Source organism: Chlorocebus sabaeus, chromosome X, assembly GCF_047675955.1.
Source record: "Chlorocebus sabaeus isolate Y175 chromosome X, mChlSab1.0.hap1, whole genome shotgun sequence".
Lineage (NCBI taxonomy): Eukaryota > Metazoa > Chordata > Mammalia > Primates > Cercopithecidae > Chlorocebus > Chlorocebus sabaeus.
The window spans coordinates 44,905,172-44,927,849 of NC_132933.1; the positions used below are offsets into that span (position 1 = coordinate 44,905,172).

Below are 22,678 nucleotides of genomic sequence, written 5' to 3' on the forward strand. Positions count from 1 at the left end.
AGCTGAATACTCCTATCTGCTTCTGCATTTCTTCTGTTGGAATACATTGCTTTAGTTAAAATATATGAAGAAAGTATGGTTTCAAATAGTTATACAGCTGGAAAAGTGTGTATTCTAATAGCCTTTTTAAGATAAGGTTAGTTGGCCGGGCGCGGTGGCTCAAGCCTGTAATCCCAGCACTTTGGGAGGCCGAGACGGGCGGATCACGAGGTCAGGAGATCGAGACCATCCTGGTTCACACGGTGAAACCCCGTCTCTACTAAAAAATACAAAAAACTAGCCGGGCGAGGTGGCGGGCGCCTGTAGTCCCAGCTACTCGGGAGGCTGAGGCCGGAGAATGGCGTGAACCCGGGAGGCGGAGCTTGCAGTGAGCTGAGATCCGGCCACTGCACTCCAGCCTGGGCGACAGAGCTACACTCCACCTCAAAAAAAAAAAAAAAAAAAAAAAAAGATAAGGTTAGTTGTAATGCAGAATCTGAAACTTTATCAACTAGCTTTTTGTATTCAATTACATTAAACTCGTTGATCTATCTTGCCCTTTGAATGGATCTTTTACCTATGCATGATTTTGTAACACTGTGTATTAGTCATTTGGAAAACATTAGTTCACTGACATATGCAGACCTTCCAAATGTTAACACTATTATACAATATAAAAAATACACATTAATATAATTACCAGCTTCATTAGAAAAGTCTGAGATTTCGGAAGCTGTCACACTCATAGTGTCAGGTTCAACTTTTCCAAAATTCTCATTCTTACTTGAAAAGCTCAAATTTTTCATTGGCCACAAATACTGCCAGTAGTTTTCCTTGAAGTGATAGGCTCACTGTACTCATTTTCAAGAAAATGCCTGCCAAACACCCAAGTACAAATAACCACAGTTTGTCTCCTTTGTTGTTCAAGTAAAAATGAATTTTGGCTGGGTTTGGTGGCTCATGCCTGTAATCCCAGCTCTTTAAGGGGCCAAAGCGGGAGGACCTCTTGAGGCCAGGAGTTCAAGACCAGCTGGGGCAACACAGCATGACCCTATCTCTAAAACAAACAAAAAAAGCGTTCCATGCAAAAAACAACTGGTTCAGCTCACAACTCGAACAATTGCACAAGTGCTTTTCCTAGAAACAACTATCTTACTTCAGCATACATAAGTGCTTTGTGTATACTTCCTATTTTGTCATATGTAACATTAAAAAGACATACACACAAGGGTCAAAATTCAATTAACACAAATTAATGCTACATTGAAGACATTCTGAAGTAAAACTGGCTTTTTCCCCCCTGAAAGCATGAGGAATGCAACTACTAAGAAAATGTGGTACACTGCAACAGTAATTTTACTCATCATCAGTGCAAATGTCAACATAGTGAGAAAAGTAAACATTCTTCATATTTGCTATGATACATATTCGTGTCCCCTCCAAAAAAAATTCATATGTTTTAAAATTTTAATCCTCAAAGTGATGCCATTAGGAGGTGGGGCCTTTGGGAGATGATTATGCCATGGGGTGAAGCCCTCATGAATGAGATTAGTGCCCTTGTAAAAGACGCTCCAGAGAAAAAAGCCCTTTCCCCTTTCACCATGTGAGATACCACCTATGAACCAGAAACAGGGCCCTCACCAGACACTGAATCTTAGGTTTGATCTGCCTTGATCTTAGGCTTCTCAGCTTTCAGAACAATGAGATATAATTTGTTGTTTGTATGCCACCCAGCCTGAGGTATTTTGTTATGGCAGCCCAAACAAACTAAGATAATATTACTGTTAAAATATTCCTCATGTTCTCTAACAGGATTTCAGGAACACTAAGGGTCCACAGACCACAGTTTGAGAACTACTGACCTAAAAGATCACTAATGTCCCTCCAATTCTAAAATGCCTATGAATAGTCAACAACTTTCATTTGTAGAACTCTACAAAACATTCATTTCCCTAGATAAGTAATACATCTTACATTTAACAAATACACCAATTTCTTACGAATCTTTTGTATCAACTGATCTTAAGGACAAACTCATGAAGTTGTGAAACAGAAACCGTTTCTTCCGTCCCCCCAAAACACCATGAGTTTATTTAGCTATTTTCCACCCTCCAACTTTTCTAGGTAGCAATGTGTTTTGGTCAGACAAGGGGCAAGGAGAGGCAGTTGTGTAAGTGACTGGACTAACTCTACGTTTATGGCCCTATTCCACTTGTCAATGTACTGATGTAAGCATATACATATAACACAATTTCAACCAATGATAAATAAGAGGTGCTTTCAGGGTGGTGCTGTGGGACTCCTTAGAAGGTTTTCATTGCTAGTAAGAAGAGATACACATGAATAGTTCATACTCTCTTTCTACTGGGCATTGCAGTGTTTGTATGTGATTCCTGCAACTGCAGCAGCCATCTTCAGAGTATGAGGGGCACTAATATTAGAGGGCAAGTTGATAGGCAGAGTATAGCAGTACAAAAAAATGGAAAAAATTTTGGTCCTTAATAGTGTCATTATTTGGCTGAATTAATTAACTTTGGAAATAATCAACCTCCAAACTTCTTGTTACGTGAGCTAAAAATTGTCTTTATTGTTTAAGACAGATAGTGTTTTTTAGCACTTGCAAGAAAAACAACCTATCTAATATAAACAGACACCACCATGCCTAACTTCCACATACAGAAACATTTTACTACATCAATTAAATTATGAGAATATGGACAGAGAAGGACCAGTCCTCCTTTAGCAAGGTTCTGGAGGGCTTGTAAATAAAGAATACACTAAACAATTTTTCAGTCGTGTCCCACTCTTAATACCACTCCCCCTCTCAAAGTTCCATATCTCTTTCAGTACTCAATTAATGTCATATATACTGTAAGAAATTATGAAAGCAAACCAGCCAGTTCTCCTATATACAGTTAAAATATTATTTGATTGAATTATGGCATGCTACAAATTCCTTAACAGAATTTCTTGAAGTCTTATTTTATTACTAACTGTCAAAAACACAATTCCATTAACCAAAATAGAACTTGCTTGTAAATGGTACTTACATTCTCTACAAGTTAGTATCTGACATTTACATCAGATTCATTAAAATAAAAAAAGTTAAAAGTTAAATTTAGCAAAAGGCTGTTTCTTTTATAACATTTGCCTTTGACTGTCTTTAATTAATGAATAACAAGGGATTTAAGGTTCCCATTTCAAGAGGGTAGCAAGTACCATCATAGACTGCCCTTTTAGTTAAAGGCCAGCAGATGCTGCTAAAGGAACAAAGTACAGGTGAACCTGGACAGACTATGAAGGTAAATAAATTCAAGCACTGATACATAAAATGAGAATCTGGTTTGTTAAAATGAAAGGAGCCTATGTATCACATATCACACTGAAGAGGTTTCTCTAAAATCCTCAAGAATTACTACTATTTAAAAACAAATCTTTATAATAAAGATTTAGCTAAGTGTCTGGGTGGTTCATTTATAATGTTAATTAGAAAGAATACATTTTCAAAAATTACTTCTGTTCCGTGGCTGCTATCATCACAAGGGGATGAGATGATGGAATGATTACATTTTAAAAAGAAAATCATTAGAGGCTAAGACCAAATCAGCCAACCAACTGGCAATCAATTGAGCATCAATTCCATAGTCACCGTAGTAGATAGGAAAGAAAAATTAAGTCTGTCTCACAGGCACTCTTATACACTACTGATAGAAGTATAATTGGTAAAACCATTCTGGAAAGTAATTTGGCAAGAGCAGATCCCTACCACTCAGGAGCTTAAAGTTCAGCTATTCAAATGCCACCTGGAAAAACCATAATGCATAACAATTTGTGACTTTGCAGAGAAATACATTTGAATTGTGAAAGCTATAGGGCTGGCAAACAGGCAATGAATACATTTAGCTATTGAGGAAACGTGTCGAGAAGGTAAAGTGGGTGCGCTACAAATTGGGAGTGGTACAAAATGGGCGGGGGACCTCACATTCCATATGTACTAACCAGTTTAATTTTCTAAAAAGAGGAAATTGAGGCTGTGATATTATCACCCCGAAGTGGGAAAAACAGATTAAGAATTAATGAAGGGAAGTTTCTGGAGTATCACTAAGGGAGAGAGGAAAGTTAAGGACAGCACTAGGTAAAGACACAGCCATTTAAGTGTAAGCCTGAAAGGCAGCTACAGTGCAGGGGCTGGTGAGAGGGGTGGGGAAAGAGGTCAGAAGGGGCTCTTATTTCAGATGCATATTCACAAAACTCTTCTGGGGGAGGGAGAATGTCAACGAATTTGAGTATGTTATACCATTGTTATAGCTAGAAAGAGATCAGTGGGAGAGGTATTTGTGGAGGGCAAGTTTTACCTTCTGCCCAGGGGAGAAAAGTAGGAGGATATATGGTTCACGAAATTAAAATTTAAGCCCTTAAGGATGAACGGCCTAGGCAGTTATGGTAAAGACTTATTAAAAGATGAATCAATGGAGAGTCTTTCTTTAGAATCATCTCAAGTGACCAGTCACAGAAGAGTTTACAGAAAGGGCAATGAGAATTATTCAACTTTTCATCATGACTTTACTTTTCTCTATTATCTACTATGTATGAAATAGAGATTGAGGAGAATCTCATGAGCAGGTTCTAGAGCCTTGGTTTAAATCTTGGCCCAATCATGTATCAACTGCATGACCTTTGGCAAGTTATTTAACCCATGTGGGCTTCTGATTCCTTGCATATAAAAGTGGAAATAACATTAGCTATCTAACAGGATATAACATACTAACCACTAAAAAAGTTACCATAATTTACCTGTTGATATAGCCTTTTTAAGTATCAGGGTCTACTGTATGTATCAAAGACTTGAAAAATACTTATAGCGTTTAACCCACTAATTCCCCATGAAGGAGGCTATAGTAATAAAATAATAAAAATACTGAATAAGAAACGTTCATGGCAGCATTTTTTATAATGGCTAAAAAATCTTGATATTTTAAAATATATTCTACAAAAGTGAACAGGTAAATAAATTGGGGTGTGTATAAATACAAGTTGTATGTAATCATTTTAAAATAACGTTTTAAAACTAAGAATGTTAACATGGGAAAGTGCTTGATAAGTGATCAAACGGTAAGAAATAAAACTATACATAGAATAATCCTAACTTACTTTTTTATTTTAACCGATTTATTTTTTTTTTAGTTATTAGCAAGTGCTTACTTAATCAGGTGTTTTAGTATTTTAAAAATTCAGTGTCTTCATGAAATGAAACCTTTACCATAGCAATTGAAACATGAACTGTGCTTAGAGTTTCACGATTCACCACCAAACCTTAACATATCATTTACAATTCAAAAACTGTACTCTTACAAGTCATTATTCTATGCCAAATTTATTTTAAAGAACAGATTATATACACAGGAAAGAAAATAATAAAAACAACAATAATCAAAACACACACTATTATTCTGTGCTCAGCCAGCACAATTCTGGCCTGCTGGTAGAACTGTGGACATATTTTTAGTTTCCTTATGTTTTTCAAGTTTCCAACATTGAGTAGCTATTACTTTTGTTAGCATATAAAATCAACATACGAATTGGTTGAATGAATGAACAAATATACAGTTATTGCTTCAATAGGGCCTTTAATATAATAGAAAGAACAGATAAAATGTCATAAAACAAAATGCCTGTGAGACCAAATACATGCAAATACAAAAGAAGCTAAATATTACAAATGTTCAAAGAAGGGCACCATCAGTATTTGATACTATAGTAAGGGAAAGTTTCACAGGACTATTTATCTATTCTCATCAGTATGCAAACACCATGAAGGGAAGAATCCTGTCTTATCTTGTTTTAGCCATAGTTTCTAGCACAAAATGATTTTGTAGGCAGTACACCTCCATGAATAGAAATAAAACAACATAAATAGATTTTTTGAGTACTTAGAAGTTGCTGAATAAATATCTGCTGAATAAATGTAAACATTATGCTGGAATTGAGCAAAGACTTGGATCCACAAAATTCTAATCAAGATAGAGGGCCAAAAAAGTATATGCAGTGCTCACGGGATTGTAGGAAAGCTTACCTAGGCTAGACTGGAGGGAGTATATTGTAAAATGTGATGAAAAATAAGGTTGGATAAGAGAAAAGATCATGATAGGCCTTGAAAATCATCCAGGGGATTTGAGTGTTGACGTAGTAAGAAATGGTAAGTCAATAAATACAATGGCAATAATGAAATCTAAAATTGATTTAACATTTACTATGGTGTCATATACTATATGTTTTACATAACTTTTCTCATTTTATCCTCAAAAAAATATGTGAGATAGGTGCTACTGCCTCCCATTTTTCAAAAAGGAAATTAAGGCTCAAAGATTACTATTTTGCTGAAAGTTACACATCTACCAGTCAGATTCCAGGTCTGACTTCAGAGGCCAACCTCTTGAAGACTCTGTATAAGACCTCTACAAAGTCCACAAAACGTGTGAGGAGAAATACCAGAAGAGAATGAGATTTTACATATATTTATTCTAGGGTCTTGGACTGGAATCAGAGGTATCATTATGAATCCATGATTTCAACATATATAAAGAGGGACTTCAAGAAATTGATATAGAAACAGGCATGTGTGCATATATACATATATTTCCTAGTTCTGCCTGTTGACAGGGCCTAGAAGCAATGACACCTCAGTAGCAATAAGCATGCCAAGCACCCAGATCTTGGTTTCTACATACCATTCTCCAATAAAAAGAATCGGAGCTCCTTGGAGAAAAGATTCTGATTCCAGAATTGGAGCAAGGAAACTAAAAAATGAGTCTGGAGGCCGGGTGTAGTGGCTCACACCTGTAATCCCAGCACTTTGGGAGGCCAAGGCGGGCAGATCACGAGGTCAGGAGTTCAAGACCCTCCTGGCTAACATGGTGAAACCCTGTCTCTACTAAAAATACAAAAAATTAGCTGGGCGTGGTAGCGGGCGCCTGTAGTCCCAGCTATTTGGGAGCCTGAGGAAGGAGAACGGCGTAAACACGGGAGGCGGAGCTTGCAGTGAGCCGAGATCATCCCGCCCCTGTACTCCAGCCTGGGTGACAGAGCAAGATTTCGTCTCAAAAAAAAAAAAAAAAAAAAACATAGAATCTGGAACATCTGTGGTGCCAGAAAGTAAGAGGGTGCTTAAAAAATGATGGAGACACGTTGAAAGGACACAGGAGCCAATTCGAAGGGGCTCCTGTTGGCCAAATCTGGGTTTCAGCAAAAACAAAAAGTAGTAAGAGCATAATTCATTACAACCTATAGAATAAAACAAATATTCATTAAGTCCATACTACTATAAACAGCTGAGTAAATAAATATATACATTAAGAGTAGAGAAGAGGGCTGGGCGCGGTGGCTCAAGCCTGTAATCCCAGCACTTTGGGAGGCCGAGACAGGCGGATCACGAGGTCAGGAGATGGAGACCATCCTGGTTAACACAGTGAAACTCCGTCTCTACTAAAAAATACAAAAAACTAGCCGGGCGAGGTGGCGCACGCCTGTAGTCCCAGCTGCTCTGGAGGCTGAGGCAGGAGAATGGCGTAAACCCAGGAGGTGGAGCTTGCAGTGAGCTGAGATTTGGCCACTGCACTCCAGCCTGGGCCACAGAGCGAGACTCCGTCTCAAAAAAAGAAAAAAAAAAAAGAGTAGAGAAGAGAAAGTTTTTTATTACAGTATAATTCAATCAATTAATAAATGTAAAAATATTGAAAATTGAAATCAATGTCTGGCAAATGTCACAACAATAATTTATTCAAGCCAGAATCATCAACATATGCTAAAATTAGTGGGCAAATATATGATGAGAAACAGGATACTTACGCTGTCTCACAATATTGCCCTGCATAGTCTCACTTTGTAATTACAAAAGAAAAGATAGTGACTTTATAGTGAATAAACCTAGCAGACACCATCTTAACCAAGCTTTCAGGGATGTAAAGAGTCTCATGCCTTACATGTACAAACATCAAAAGGTAAATAAAAACACAGGAAAAAATACAAACTCTTACACTGCCACGGGACAGATACATACATAGATATATGCATAAGACTAAAGACATATATACATAGTTAGTGAATAAAATTGGATATGATAGGTAGGCAAATTAGTACAAAAAAAGAACAAAACTAAATTAAGCATGTTAAGGTGTGTTACCATATACACATACCCGGTTGTTTCACAATAGACATGCTCCTGAAAAGTTTGGTGTATTTAAAATTAATGCAGTAACTCAGTAATTAAATAATCATAAGGCAAATCTTCCTTCAAAACAAATCATCTGTCACAAATTATAGTAGTTATATAAGTTGAAATGTTTACATATTGTGATTACATAAAATCATAAAACCTTCAACAGCATTTGCTTTTAGATTGCTTTTAAATAATCTCACTCTATATAGACACAGATACAGAGGTCAAACTCTGATCTTTTTATTCTAGGCCCAAAGCTACTTCCATTACACCATGCTGCTTCTCCTAACATCAGCAGGAAGACATGTAACCTCCATTATCATTTCCATTTCACCTCTTGTGTCCAAAAAAAGTGGCAGAGATCCAAATACTTTACATACCAGTAAATCTCTACAGACCACATACAAAGTAGGCAGTATAGGACAGTCATTAAGAGCAAAGATTCTAGAGTCAAACTGCCTGGATTCAAACTTTCCAGCTTCACAAGTTACTACCTATGTGATTGGATTTCTGGGAATGTATTCAACGTCTGTAATTTGTAGTTTTCTCATCTGTAAAGTGGGGATAATAATGGTATACGTCTCATAAGTCTATTCTGAAGATTAAATATGATAATGTGTATTATCATATTAGCACAGTGCCTAGCACATAGTAAACACTCATTATGCTATCTATAATAATAATGATGACGATTATGACAAATTTTTCCTATGGAGCAATATACTTCATAGAGGATGAAGTGTTTCATGGCTACAAACAACACTCCTACCCTTGATAAATTCGTGCCGCTGGTCACAAGGAAGACAGTACGTTTAAAGTAAAGAAAAATATTCAATCTACTTCACAGAAAACAACTTACTAACTACGTAAAATAGAACATAATTTTACATACTACCCACATCCACAAATCTCAGTGCATATCCCACTGACAAGTGAATCAGTACAGGTATAATTACCTTCACATAAAAATGTTATTTCCATCACTAGAAATTATATTTCCAACTTAAAACTGTCTTCTCTTATTACTAACCTTTTGGCATAGAAGTTACTTTATTCCACCTAATGAATGCTCTACCTAAAAAAAAAAAATCTTCCACATATTTGTGATGTACCAATTTGCCATGATTTCAGAGATAAAGAAATCGTTTATCTATAAAAGAGCAAAGCACTTTAAATAGAAACACTTTTGATATAAAAACCCCAATACTAGACTACTCCAGTCAACGACTAGCCCTACCACCATCCAGTTTTACTCCGGAAATGGTCACTAATATCTCCAGCACTAGTATGGAGAGCAAATATCATTCATATTTTTGAGCCTATTAAAATATTTATGTATGAACCAGGAAAAACAAACCCTTAGTTTTAATAGAGGCACAATATCCTAATGATAGGAAAAGGGGTATAAAATGTTCTTTAAAAATTATATGGGAGGAAAAGGGAAAGAGCTGTAATGACTTCATGAATACTCATTAGTTTAAGAATCCAAGAAAACAAGCTTGCTCTCAAGTTTTGTCAATAAAAAGAAATCTCATTGTTAACATAAATTGATTTAATATAAATTGATATGTAGTGTTGCTATACATACCTGTATAGTTGTCATCTGATGCAAATTTGTTAAAAGTAACATCAAAAAATATATATATATATTTCATCAAACATCTACAAAATATTTGTCCCTGGGCCAAATGCCATAAACAGAGGGCAACAAGAAGATGTTTTTAAAATGAACTATTTTCAACAGCACAATTGTAGTTTTATCCAAGTCTGTAGCCCTACTGACTGGCTAAAGCTTACCCCTATTAAGATGCTCTGCATCAAAAAAGTATTTTAAAATCATTTGTCTACTTTGATGGAAGAAAATTATGGCATGCATATTAAAAATATTTGATATGCATGGTTTTTCAGCAAACCTGCTATTATAATTATGACGTGCTCAGAGTAATATGAAAGTTAGTTTTCATACACTACGTACACACCTTCCAAAGGATAGAAAGAGGACATGTGATTTGAGGCATGCTAAGTGCTATAGGGAAGCTAGACAGCTAACTTAAAAGTGGACCCAGATAAGCTGTAACATACCAGCTGCTTATAAAGAATTGACAGTCACTCAACCATGTGGAGGCCTAACCCATGATCTCACATTCAACAGTTTTTAAAACCATCCATAATAATCACTCAAATACATTTAAATAATTTGTCACACACTTATTCTTCAGAGGTTATATGAAATTAAAGATGATGGGCTTCAGGCTGCAGAACATTTTCTCTCACAAAGCCATTCATTTTTTAACATCTGTCCCTCATCCCCAATAGGACAGTGGGTGGACTACCCAGACACCTTTCTAAGAGATATACTGAGGTTTGAATTCTACATTCCTAAAACTGAATAGAGCTTTTTGCTGCCATTTCACATGTACATCCTCCCCCACTTTCCTTTAAACTGGAACACTGCTTCTCATTTGAAAAAGGAGTATTTTCCTTCGAATAGGTGATGGGCAAATTCTCAATTTGTTCAGGTGCCTTGGTGGGTTAAAAAAAAAGTAAACAAACAAAAAACCCATAACTTAGAAAAAACAACAACAACAAAAAAGACGCAAAAGACCTGAAGCCTGAGACTTTACCTCACTCTTCTTGGTATGTTACCTTAGCATTTCACTTGTAAAAAGGATGTCAAAAAGGAAAAGCAGGTCAGTGGCTTGAATGACCTGAGGTGGGGGTAGGTTCATGTTGCTTAAGGAAAGAGCAAAGGGGAAGAACTTCACTGAGGCGCTAAACACTTTGATGGAAGCTGGATTTTCGAAGAGCCAAAGTATTAAACTAGAGACAAAATTTAAAGAGTGCGTGGGCTGGGTACAAGAAGTGAAAAGGTTAGTCGCCAGTCAGGGAAACACCCGAGGGTGGAGGGAGGAGAGGAGAAGTGTTAAATACCCATCAGAGCCTAGTGAGCCGTTAATTAGTGTCCCCCACTTCTGACTTTGCTCTTGCCCCCACAGCAGCTAGCTGCAGGGAAGCAAACAGCCCTATTTTTAAGCACTTAAACCTCTCCCTTGGACTTCAGAAAGCTTGAGTTACCCGTGTTGCAAATAACGTTTCTTCCTAAACATGAGAAAGCAAATTTGAATTCCCTAGTCAAGGCCGAAAGGAAGATAAAGGGACCAAAAAAAAAAAAAAGGTAATTTCAGCGTGAAAGAGCTGTGATGGGCGCGGGGGAGGGGAGGGAGGACTTACCGCAGCCTCTGCAGGCTGCCCCCAAAGACTCAGGGCCAGTAAGAACAAGCCGGCAGCCAGGCTGACTCCACGCAGTTTCATTCTTCTCCGGCTCCCGCAGCTCCTTCAGCACCCGCACGAAATTCCCGGCTGGCTCTAACCAATTGACATAATCTTGAGGGTTTATATGGAGAGAGCTAGAGCCGGAGAGGGACAGAGGCTTGGGTGAAGAGAAAGAAGCTTTTTAAGAATGGAAGAAAAAAAAAGAAGAAGAAGAAGGAGCTACTCTTCCTTCCCCTCTCCCCTCCCCAAAGCCGGTCTCTGAGGAGAACTTTTCCCTTCTGTCCAGACTTACAAACTTTTTCTTCACTCAGTTCCTACAGATCTACTTTCCTCCCTCTCTTCCCCCTGAACGGCCCCCCTCCTCACCAGCACAAGGGAATTTGAGTATCACTCCGCCACAGTTTTAGACTGCACCAGCAACCTGTGAGGGAGTGACGCTCAGTTATTTGGGGGAGGGAAACTTCCAGACTAGTTGACTGAGCACCGTGAGTCCAACCGGGAAGCTTTTCTGTTCGTTCATTTGCACCTTCCTTTGATACTACTTTTCTAGGCTCAGTCCACCAAAGTCAATTACAAATAGACCTAAACTGGGACTATTTTTTTAGCGGATGAATCTCAGAGGGGCCGTGCTTTGTATTGTTAATCGTTAGAAACAAATTTTGGTCGCTGCTCCCTGAGCTGCTGGTCTTCTTTACTTTCCAGCGGCTCACAGAACAGAGAGTTTCTACATACAAGCAGAAGATGTGAAAATATTGGGAATAAATAAAGTATATGCTTATAAACAAGTAAGAAAATAAACAAGTATATGTGCGTGAATACTTTATGTGTGTTATATACATATAAGATTTGGGAGCATTCAGCAGGTATTGGTAATGACTCTATGGTATAATGTTATTCTAATACAGCTGTATCTCTTTGTTTAGCTGCATTGAATGCCATAATTAATGCCTTTTATATTAAGCTAATGTAAAAGGTATTGACTCTCATTGTAGTTGTGTTGCAGAAATATTTAGGGCAGGGAATTAAATAACTTTAGTGTTTTCTTAGAATTAATACAAACACTTAATTGGAAATATTTAAATAGAGTTGATGGCAGCTGAATCGATATCTTCCAAATAAAGTAGACTTGAATGGTCCTTTGATAATTCTGATATATAGATTTTTTTAAGTGGCAGAAGGATCAGAAAATACTTTCTGCGAACTCCTTGGAGAATCTTCAAGAATTTGATGAAGAATTCTTCACAACATTTCTATCTCCCTAGAATTAACCACTTTAGAGTATTTCAAGGTTTTGGATCTACTTCACGAGGGCCCACTCATCCTTAGGTTTTGCTTAGGTCAGAGTTGATTTACAACTCCAGAAACTGTCTCCCCTTCCCAAGAGCCTAGTGTACAGTCAATTTGAATCAGTGTTGTATGCATTTGGGCATGTGTGCAAGGGCACTTTCGGGCCCATCTGTCTATGTGGGAATAGTATGCTTATGTCTCTTTATGTGTAACTTAACAGTAAAGTTGAAAGTATATGATGCACAGTTGTTTAGGTGTTAGCGTACAGGTCTCTAAGGGGTTGTGTGTGAAGCTGTGGAGATACTTAGGGCTGTTGTGTGGAAAGGTGCCTGAAAGTGAGAAAGACTACCGGCAGCCCAAGGTAGGGGGGATGATTGACAGCAGACAGCCCCGCCCCTTTCCCCTCCATTCCTTCCTCTCCTGCTGCATGGAACTGTCTCCTGACTGCTGCAAGTTGTAACGGGCACCGCTGAGCCTGTTTCCCTTTGGGGCACTTCTTATCTAGAAGCTGTGTTTAGTTTCTTACAAACTGGGCTACTTCGTCCACCTACTCTGTTCTGACTAAGGAAACAGCCTCTAAGCATCAGCAGAGCCCCGATGAGCCCGGGCCGCGGAGCCGCTTAGCAGTCTCCCGGGACCCAGCTCCGGAGGAGCCGCAAGCATGCACCCAGGGTGAGCTGTTGCTGCCCCGAGCTCCCCTCCTCTTTCTTACTTCGGGTTACTTTGCCAGGTCAGGACTGTACTTGTACTTCTGTCACTGCAGAGAAAGTGGGAGCAGGCATCCAAAAGGGTACGGGGGGCTACAGGCAGCCGCATGACCTCGAAGCCTAGAGAGCCCATAGCACTCACCGTCCCTCCCGTTTCAGGTTGTGGCTGCTCCTGGTTACGTTGTGCCTGATGGAGGAACTGGCAGGAGCGGTGAGTCTCTTCTCACGACCCTTTTCCCTCCCCCTCCTTTGACTCTCTCACCATGCCCATCTCTATTATTTATGTTAGGGGGTTACAGAGAGTTTCACCGCGAGACGGAGTCCTCACCACTCCCCTTTCTAGTGGGACTTAATGAGATTCTTGAAGAGGAATAGCACGGTGTCAAGTCAGTGTTTTCGGGACCAAGGTATCTTCCAAAACTTCGTAAAGAGTAGGGAAAACAAAAGTGGAAGACACAAGATGCACACATTTCTGAGCCTCTTCCCCAGACGACTTAAGATGACTAGCATCTGATGCCTTCCTCTGCATCAATCTCCGCGGCAGAAGAAACATAATTTTCCCTGGTCTTCAGGAACTTGAGTTGGCACACTAGTTTGAGAGTGGGAGGAGAGCACAAGGAGTGGAACTTGAAAGTGCCCCAGATACTATGGAAATGAACCTTCAGTACATGCTTAGAGTCCTTTGACAGTACCAGATGACATCTGGATTCTTTAACTAACTGAATTGAACTGATACCACTAGGTGATGTTCAATTTCTGTCTGACGTGTCCTCTTACTCGTTTTCTGCATCACCAGAAAGTTAAAAGTTAAAGCTGTTGTAACAGAAAAAAAAAAAATCTAAGTTAATATTTCATAGGCTTTTTAGATGTCATCTATCAAATCAACTAGGGACTGCAGATAAAGAAATTTCTGAAGACATTTGGTCAAGGAAAGTTTAATGGGTCCCAGAAAGTAGAGAAATCTCCAGTGGAATTACTAGGATAATTTCACAAAGATGGAGTGACCGAAATAATCAAACATGCTGCAGTTTTCCAGTTTCACTAGCTACTTACGCTGACAGAAATACAAACTGTTGAGTTTGAATATGAAGTTGTTCAGTTGTTGAGTACTGTTTCACTGCTGTATTTTTTTTAAAAAGTTTAATGATACCCAAAGTCATTCACTGTATAGATGACTGATGAATATATATTCCAAATATTTATCTTGAGGGTTTTGATCGTTTTAACTGATTGGCTCTACTTTTTAATATTTTAAATATTTTTAAATACTATTATAGAGCCATACTTAATTCAACCTAATAAATCACCCAATGCGTTTATGAAAAAATGGATTATTTTATCTTGGCATATGATGTCTTTAAGAAAATACCAGAGTGAAGTGATTTCTCTTATAAAGAGAGAATGATGCCAGAAAACTTGAATACCAACATCTTGTGACCCCTTAACTCAACATCAGTTCCTATGTAAGTAAATTCTTGACTTCGTAAGCAAAGATATTGATCTAAAACTCTGTGTACTTCTCCATCTTATTCCTTCAATATACAAGTTTAGTTATGTATTACCTTCAGGCTCAATACTACATTAATTGAAAATGCCAGGACTTGATTAGTTAACAATTCATCCAGGAATCTTGCCACTTGTAAGTGTCATGCTTGGGCAGAATACCCTCAAGGGAAACATTTATTTTTAGACTCTGGCTGATTTTATTCAGTGTACTTTTGGGAAAAACACTACAGATCATTCCAGATAGCTGAAGACTTCACAAGCACTGCATCCTGTCACTTAATACCTTTAAAAACCACTTTAATGCTTGCAATTCTTTCAAGTATTGAAATGAATCTCCAAAATTAAGCACTGCTTTGGTTTATGAGTTTTAGACTCTATCTCGTTGTTTTATGATGTCACCTGCTATGTCAGTGTGATTGACCATGGTAAGTCTAAAATAGACCTTGAGCTCCGCAGAGAATACTTTATTTTTTGGCTTATTTAACTACAGAGCCACTTCCTTCACTTGTTGTTTACTTATGCACAATATATTTGACATTGTAAAGCTATTTTTTTCACTTTTGGGGAAAATGACAAATATAATGACAAATATAAAGAGAGTCAAAAAAAAAAAAAAGAGAGTCACAGAATAAGTTATCGGAAGATGATTTTTCTGAAGGGGTGTTTTGTTTTTTCTTTTACACACTTTGCACTGGATTCTCATCTGTACGGGCTGGTTCTCATCTTCTACACTCAATTCCAGTTTATCCTCATGAGTTTGTTGTGTTTTTCACCCTTTGGATTGTTTTAAACATTCAAATTCTCTGTGCCATGTTTGACTAATATTAATGAAAATAGTTATTAAAAATAGACTGTCAAGAACTATGTTGCGTTTTGCTACGACAAAGTCTTTTTACTGTGATAATTAAGTTGCCAATAATATTGGCAAGCATTTAAAGATTGGGTCATTTAGGGGCTTTTGGGTTCTTCCTTTTCCCGAGTTTACAAAGCATGTCTTTATGAAGTAAAGGAAAACTAAATGTTAAAATCCATGTTAAAGAATGAGCTTCCATTAAATTTATTTTAAAGGAGTAATGATCTTCATTCAGGTGAAATATTTGCACAATTTATCTGCATAAAATAGAGTCTAGGATCTCAGAACATCCATAATTGTCTTTGGCTATTAAGCTCCTAACTACCTAAGGGGCTGTGCTAGACTGAGCACAGCATGCAAAGATTTATTTAAACATAGTTCCTAACTCTCTAGGAATTTGCTTTCTCAGACAATGGTGGTCATTATGTTCCTTAGAAGATAGAATGCTTAATGATAAGTTATTATCTACATGTACTTGCATCGTGTTAGAGAAAAGTCCAGAAAGATACAAATCTCACCATCAGTCAACATATCTAGGAAAGAATATATATCCGGAAGTAGTCAGATCCTTATGTTTTCTTCACACTTTGCCCCCTCCAAATGAGCTGTCAGGAAAAGGTACTTAAAGTCAAAAGCCTACGGGGATACTTATTTGGGTTGGGAGGAGGGTAAGGAGAGAAAACATTTCTATTGTCCCTTCTGCAAAGAACATAGGTAAAATGCCTTTAGCTGCACTCAAATCAAGGTCTAATAGAAATATCAACTTCTTTCTTTAAAGTTGTAACATACCCAGGTAGGTCCTTTCTGTTGTGATTTTCAGTCTTATAGCAGTCATCAAAATATGAATATTATGTAAAGGGAGCTCAGAGACAAGACAATCTCTTCCTGTTCTAAAGATCAAGAGGAATATTTGCATTATTTGGGGTTGTGTCTCTATAAATCCTTAGAGTACTCTTCTACTTTACCTGCTAGCAAATATCCTATATCAGTTAGCTATGAAAAATCACAACATATAATATACATGTGTGTATATAAATATATAATATGTATATATATCTTGGGATGACTAAGGATACTGATAGAAATGTATGAGGACATTATCAAGTAAATCATCAAGTGGCTGTAAATACCTAATCCATAGATGATAATACATTTACATTATTTACAGGTCAAATTCAAATATATTTTAGGATAAAAGAGGAGGGGATAATAGATATTATTATCTAAAGTGTTACTAAGGAAGCAAATATATAACCATATCAAAAATTGTTTTATTACGTATTTTAATGATTGTATTTCAATGTAATCAGTTTCCATTGCAATCCCATGTATTTCATTGTATAATTCTAAAACTAGCAGGGTGCGGTGGTGTGTGCCTGTAGTCCCAGCTACTTAGGAGGAGGCTGAGGCAGGAGGATTGCTTGAGACCAGAAGTTTGAGGGTGTGACACGCCATCATCGTGCCTGTGAATAGCCACTGTACTCCGCCCTGGGCAGCAGAGTAAAACCCTGTCTCAAAAAGAAAAAAAAATAGTATTCTAAAAATGAGTGTGTAGGTTTCACTAGACTGCCAATGTATGGCATTTAAAAAGTACCTCTAGTTCAAGAAAATTGGTTTTACAAAAGCAGTCACTTTCTAATGTTTGTTTAGGCATGGCGGGAATTGTGTTGGCTCTAAGTGGCAACAATTTTTTAATTTTTAAGCATAGTTCGGAGTCTTCAGTAAACATGCTCATATATTCTGTAAGCTTATAATCAAGTCATATGACTGGAGTAAAGTGTACTGTTTCCCTTATTATCTCATTAACAGAATAAAACTGATTGACTTCAGTTATTAATATTGGTTTTTATTTGCCTGAATCATATGGATTATTTCATAATTTTACCACAGGTGCGATTGTGGCACACCACAGCCTCAAGCAATCCACCTGCCTCAGCCTCCTGAGTAGCTGGGACTATAGGCACACACCATAGCTCCCTGTTAGAATAATCTTAAAAGTATGGCTGGGTGCAGTGGCTCATGCCTGTAATCCCAGCAGTTTGGGAGGCCAAGGTAGGTGGAGTGCTTGAGCTCATCAGTTCGAGACCAGCCTAGGCAACATAGTGAAACCCCGTCTCTACAAAAATTACAAAAATTAGCTGGGCATGGCGGTGCATGTCTATAGTCCTATCTACTGGAGGCTGAGGTGGGAGGATGGCTTGAGCCCAGGAGTTAGAGGTTGTAGGTGAGCTGAGATTGTGACGCTGCACTACAGCCTGAGCAATAGAGCTAGACCTTGTCTCAAAAAAAAGAAAAAGAAAAAGAAAAAAAAACAGTATACAGTAATATACTTGGAGTATAGACTTGTCTTATGCTGTATAGGTGACAAGACATACACACATAAAAAGAACATCGTGGGATAACATCAGGCTATATTAAACTATCAAGTTCCTTTATATCTGCCTGAATGTCCCAGTGAGGCAGATCATAGGGCTTTTACTTGTTTTAAAGTCTAATTAAATGCTCAAGGGAAAATGGTAATGGGAAAATTAGCTAAGAGCAATTATCAACTCTCTTACTTTCTTTATCCCTTTCCTAGGGTTTCAATTTTTCTTCTATAAAAAATATTGAATTCTCCTCCATTACAACAGTGAATTAAAAAATAATCATTTTCTTTAATAACTCTAACATCTTCAATTGCATTACCCCCAAGTTTCTGGGTATTGTCTAGTCTTCATCACCAACCACTTACCCTTCAACCTATTACAGTCTCAACTGAGTCTACTCCAGGAAAACAGCCCTCTTTCAAGCTTCTAATGGCTGCCTAATTACCAAACCCAATGGCTTATTTGCAGTCCCCATTCTATCTGACTTCACTGTGTTATCTGACATTTCTCAGTCACTCAGATACTTCTTTTTCCCCTTGTTTTTTGTTTTGTTTTGTTTTTTGTTTTTTTGTTTGACATGGAGTCTCACTCTGTCACCCAGGCTGGAGTGCAGTGGCACAATCTTGGCTCACTGCAACCTCCACCTCCCAGGTTCAAGTGATTCTCTTGCCTCAGCCTCTTGAGTAGCTGGGACTACAGGTGCCCACCATTCACCCAGCTAATTTTTGTATTTTGAGTAGAGATGGGGTTTCTCTGTGTTAGCCAGGCTGGTCTTGAACTCCTGACCTCAGGTGATCCACCTGCCTCAGCCTCTCAAAGTGCTGGGATTACGGGCATGAGCCACCACACCTGACCTCCTCTTGTTTTTTAAGACATTATACCTCACTAGGGAGCTGGTAATAATCCTGAAATAAATAATCTCGAATCCCATAATTCTAAATGTCAAAATCCTGAAAGACCAAAATCCCAAAACTATTCTGGAAAAAGTAATTTTAAAAATTATTTAAAAGATATTTACTTACATTTTTAAAAGGATAGTTGTTTGAGAAACATAAAACACAACAGAACACTCCAAAGGTCACTTTACATAATAAAATGGACAACAATAACATACATAGTTTTGTACAGATAAACACTTAGTATGTACTAGTGATAGTCACACGTGTATGACAGTTATAAGTAGTTGAACTGTATTCACAAAGAAATAGGTCAAAAGGAAAATGTATAAAGACATATCACTATGGTTGGTAATTGTATGCATTCAGCTTTATAACCATAGTCATCTGAAATACCATGATGAACAACCAGTCTTTTGACAAGATAGATAAAAAACCACCATAGGTGACCACCATATATCATCCAAAGAGCCTTTGGCAGTCATCCAAAGAGCCAAGATCTTGAGAAATTTTATCTTTCACAAATGTGGGTGTACAAAAAGACATCTCTTCATTCACTGAGGAAGTTTTCACATTTTTACATACACACACAATTCTTACACACAAAGTCAACATTGTGATAATACACTTTCATGGAGTCAAATTTCTGCTGTCCAAGGCAACAGAAGAAAAGCCTGCCCCAGCTGTCAAAGAGAGACCAATTTGCCTTCTGTATTTGTTCTCTCCCAGCCCCTAGCCTATTGGATGGTGCCCACCCACATTGAGGGCAGATCTTCCCCAGCTTGTCCACTGGGAGTCATACATGAATCTCCTTTGGAAACACCCTCACATACACACCCAAAATAATCCGTTACCGGGTTTCTAGGTATTCCTTAATCCAGTCGAATTGACACCTAAAATTAAGTCTGCAAGTCCACCCCTTGTCAACTTGGCACCCATTATGCATCTCCTTAAACCATACTTAATTTCTGAATAAAGACAATGACAAGGAAATAGTTCCATCTCACATGATGCAACTAACATGGCACAACTATCCCACCTGCAACCAAAAACACACTTCCCCAGAAATCAGTTTTCAGGATTTCAACATTTGGGATTGTAATCTTTCAGTATTGTGATTTTCAGGATTTTAAATGTCAAAGATTTTAGACTCTAGGGATTTAGACTTTAGGGATTTTGATCTTTGGGATTTCAACATTTGGGATTATGGCATTCACGATTGTGTCTTTTGGGATTATGACAAACTTGCCTCACTAGTTCTCCTTATACTTCTCTCATCTTTTTATTTATGTTATTCATTCAACAAATATTTATTGAGCAACAACTATATTCCAGATGGTATGTCAGGCCCTAGTGACACAGTGGTGAATAAGTTAGCCATGAACTTTGCTGTTATGGAATTTATAATCTTTATCACTCTCTTGTCCTAAAACGATGGGATTTTTCCAAAACTTAATTCTTTACTGTCTTCTTGCCTCAATGGTTTTAACTATGCCTCCTATACAGTGATGATTATCAAATTTATATCCCCAGCCAAGACATCTCTTTTGAGCTCTAAATCTATATTTCCAATTGCCTACTAAGCCCTCGTACCTGTCTCTCAATGAGTTGATATATACAAAACACTTAAAACAGTGCCTGGAGTTTAATATAGGCACTCAACCAGAGCCAGCTATTATTATTTTTATTGCCCCAAATACAGTATATTTAAAGGTGAAATTGTTTTCTTCTCCTTCCCATGACACTCCAACCAGTTGTGATCTTTTTTATTTTTGTTAAATGTCATCATCATCCACCAAGTTTCAGCAAGAAGCTACAGAATCAGCCATCAGCTCTCATTATTTCCAAAATTCTCACCAAGTTTTGATAATTTTACCAAAAATCTATAGAATCTGGCGTTTTGTTCATATTCTGTTGGCTTCAAACTTCATACATCAGTGGCCTCCTAACTGGTTTTTCTACCTCCTGACTCCATCCTTATCTCTACATTGCCACCAGAGTTATTTTACTAACAACAAACCCAGTTATGTTATCTTCTGATTTAATACCTTTATTAGTTTCTTGTTTCTTCCAGGATAAAATGCATACTACTTGGTTTGGCACATTTAAGGGCTTTCATTTTCTGGCCCAACTACTTTTCTAGCCTCATGTCGGTGTGTTTCTTTCTACCAGTCCTTCTTTCCAAATTCATGGTGTATATTACACTTCATTCAGACTGAACTTCTCACCACTCCCAAACCACTTTATGTTCTTTCACATCTCTTTGCTCCTGGATATGCAGTCCCTCTCTCTGGAATATCCTTTTCTATTGTTTCTGCTTTCTTTTCTATCTAGTGAACTCCTACTCAATCCTTAATACCCAGACCAAATGTAATTTTCTCTATGAAACAGTTCAGTTCCAGACCTCTTCAGAACGAATTTATTCTTCCTTCTGTGCTTCCAAGGAGCTTTGGGCCTCTTTGGTAGCACGTCCATGTGGTGGTAAGATTCCTATGCTTATATGACTATGTTACATTCTTCAACCTTGTACTTAGGATGTCCAGGATACTGCCAGGCTGAGCATAAGTGATCAATAGATGACTTTCAAATCAGTAAACATCTCCTAATGGCTCACAACAAACTGCCTTCTCCCTGTCTATCTTAAAAATTACTAATGTTAACTCCAATAACAATTGAATTTATGGAAAAATATCAACCCTGTTCAGTGATATAATGTTTAAGAGAAAGCACTCTAGAATCAGACTTTTGTCTAAATGCTGCCTCTGCCCTCTGACACTTCCTAGCTGTGTGACTTAGGGTAAATCATTTTACCTTTCTGAGATTTAATTTTCTTTTCTCTTTGTGAGTGTTTCATTGAAATTTTTGTTGAGATAATTGTAGATTCACATGCAGTTGTAAAAAATAGTACAGAGAGATCCTATGTACCCTTACCCAGTTTTTCCCTAGTTGTAATACTATAATATCACAACCCAGATACTGACATTGATAACATTCACTGATCTTATTTCATTTTCCTTGTACTCATTTATATGTGTGTATTTAGTTCTATATAATGTCCTCACAGGTGTAGGTTGGGATATCCATTGCCACATTCAAGATACCAAAGTCAACAAGGATCCCTCATGCTGTCCTTTTATAACTACATCCATATTCCTCCTCCAACAACATATATTGAGTTTTGACAAATGTGTACAGTTTTATAACTGTCTCCACAATTGTAATAAAAACATTTATTTCCCAGAAAGTTCCCTTACACTCTTTGCAGTCAATTCCCTCCCGCTCGTTCTGCACGCTAAGCATCCACTGATCTGCTTTCTATTATTGTAGTTTTGCCTTTTCTAGAATTTCATATAAATGTAATCAGCATAGTGCTTTTGAGATTTGTCCATGTTGTTATAAGTATCAGTAGTTCATTCCTTTTATTGCTGAGTAATAAAAGGAATGGATATATCACATGTTAATTCTCTCTTCATCAGTCCATAGACGTTTAGGTTGTTTTCAGTTCCTCATTATTATGAGCAAAGCTATGAATATTCAAGTCCTCATGTGAACATGTTTTCATTTCTCTTGGGTAGGTATCCAGGAGTATGATTGCT

General features: G+C 37.6%; 2 protein-coding genes across 13 annotated transcripts in view; one reads left to right on the top strand and one right to left on the bottom strand.

Annotated features, from left to right (window-relative positions):
• COL4A5 (collagen type IV alpha 5 chain) overlaps window positions 1-11,829 on the bottom strand; it is a 280,778-nt gene extending 268,949 nt beyond the window's left edge. For 5 of the 6 annotated variants that reach the window (XR_012091918.1, XM_073013468.1, XM_007992530.3 and 2 more), the window contains exons 1-2: window positions 11,760-11,829; window positions 11,426-11,624 (exon numbers count right to left, since the gene is read on the bottom strand). Coding sequence is in view for 5 of the 6 variants with exons in the window: in XM_073013468.1 (XP_072869569.1) it covers window positions 11,426-11,506 (81 nt within the window). In the remaining variant the exon portion in view is untranslated. The remainder of the gene's footprint in view (window positions 1-11,425; window positions 11,625-11,759) is intronic. The other variant, XM_073013467.1, reaches the window with a different exon arrangement.
• Window positions 11,830-12,151: 322 nt separating this feature from the next.
• COL4A6 (collagen type IV alpha 6 chain) overlaps window positions 12,152-22,678 on the top strand; it is a 300,057-nt gene continuing 289,530 nt past the window's right edge. For 3 of the 7 annotated variants that reach the window (XM_037989010.2, XM_007992534.3, XM_007992536.3), the window contains exons 1-2: window positions 13,169-13,426; window positions 13,621-13,672. In XM_037989010.2, coding sequence (XP_037844938.1) covers window positions 13,416-13,426; window positions 13,621-13,672 — 63 coding nt within the window. In that variant the 5' untranslated portion in view covers window positions 13,169-13,415. Of the gene's footprint in view, window positions 12,253-13,168; window positions 13,427-13,620; window positions 13,673-22,678 lie in introns of those variants that run through there. The other 4 variants (XM_073013471.1, XM_073013473.1, XM_073013472.1 and 1 more) reach the window with 3 other exon arrangements.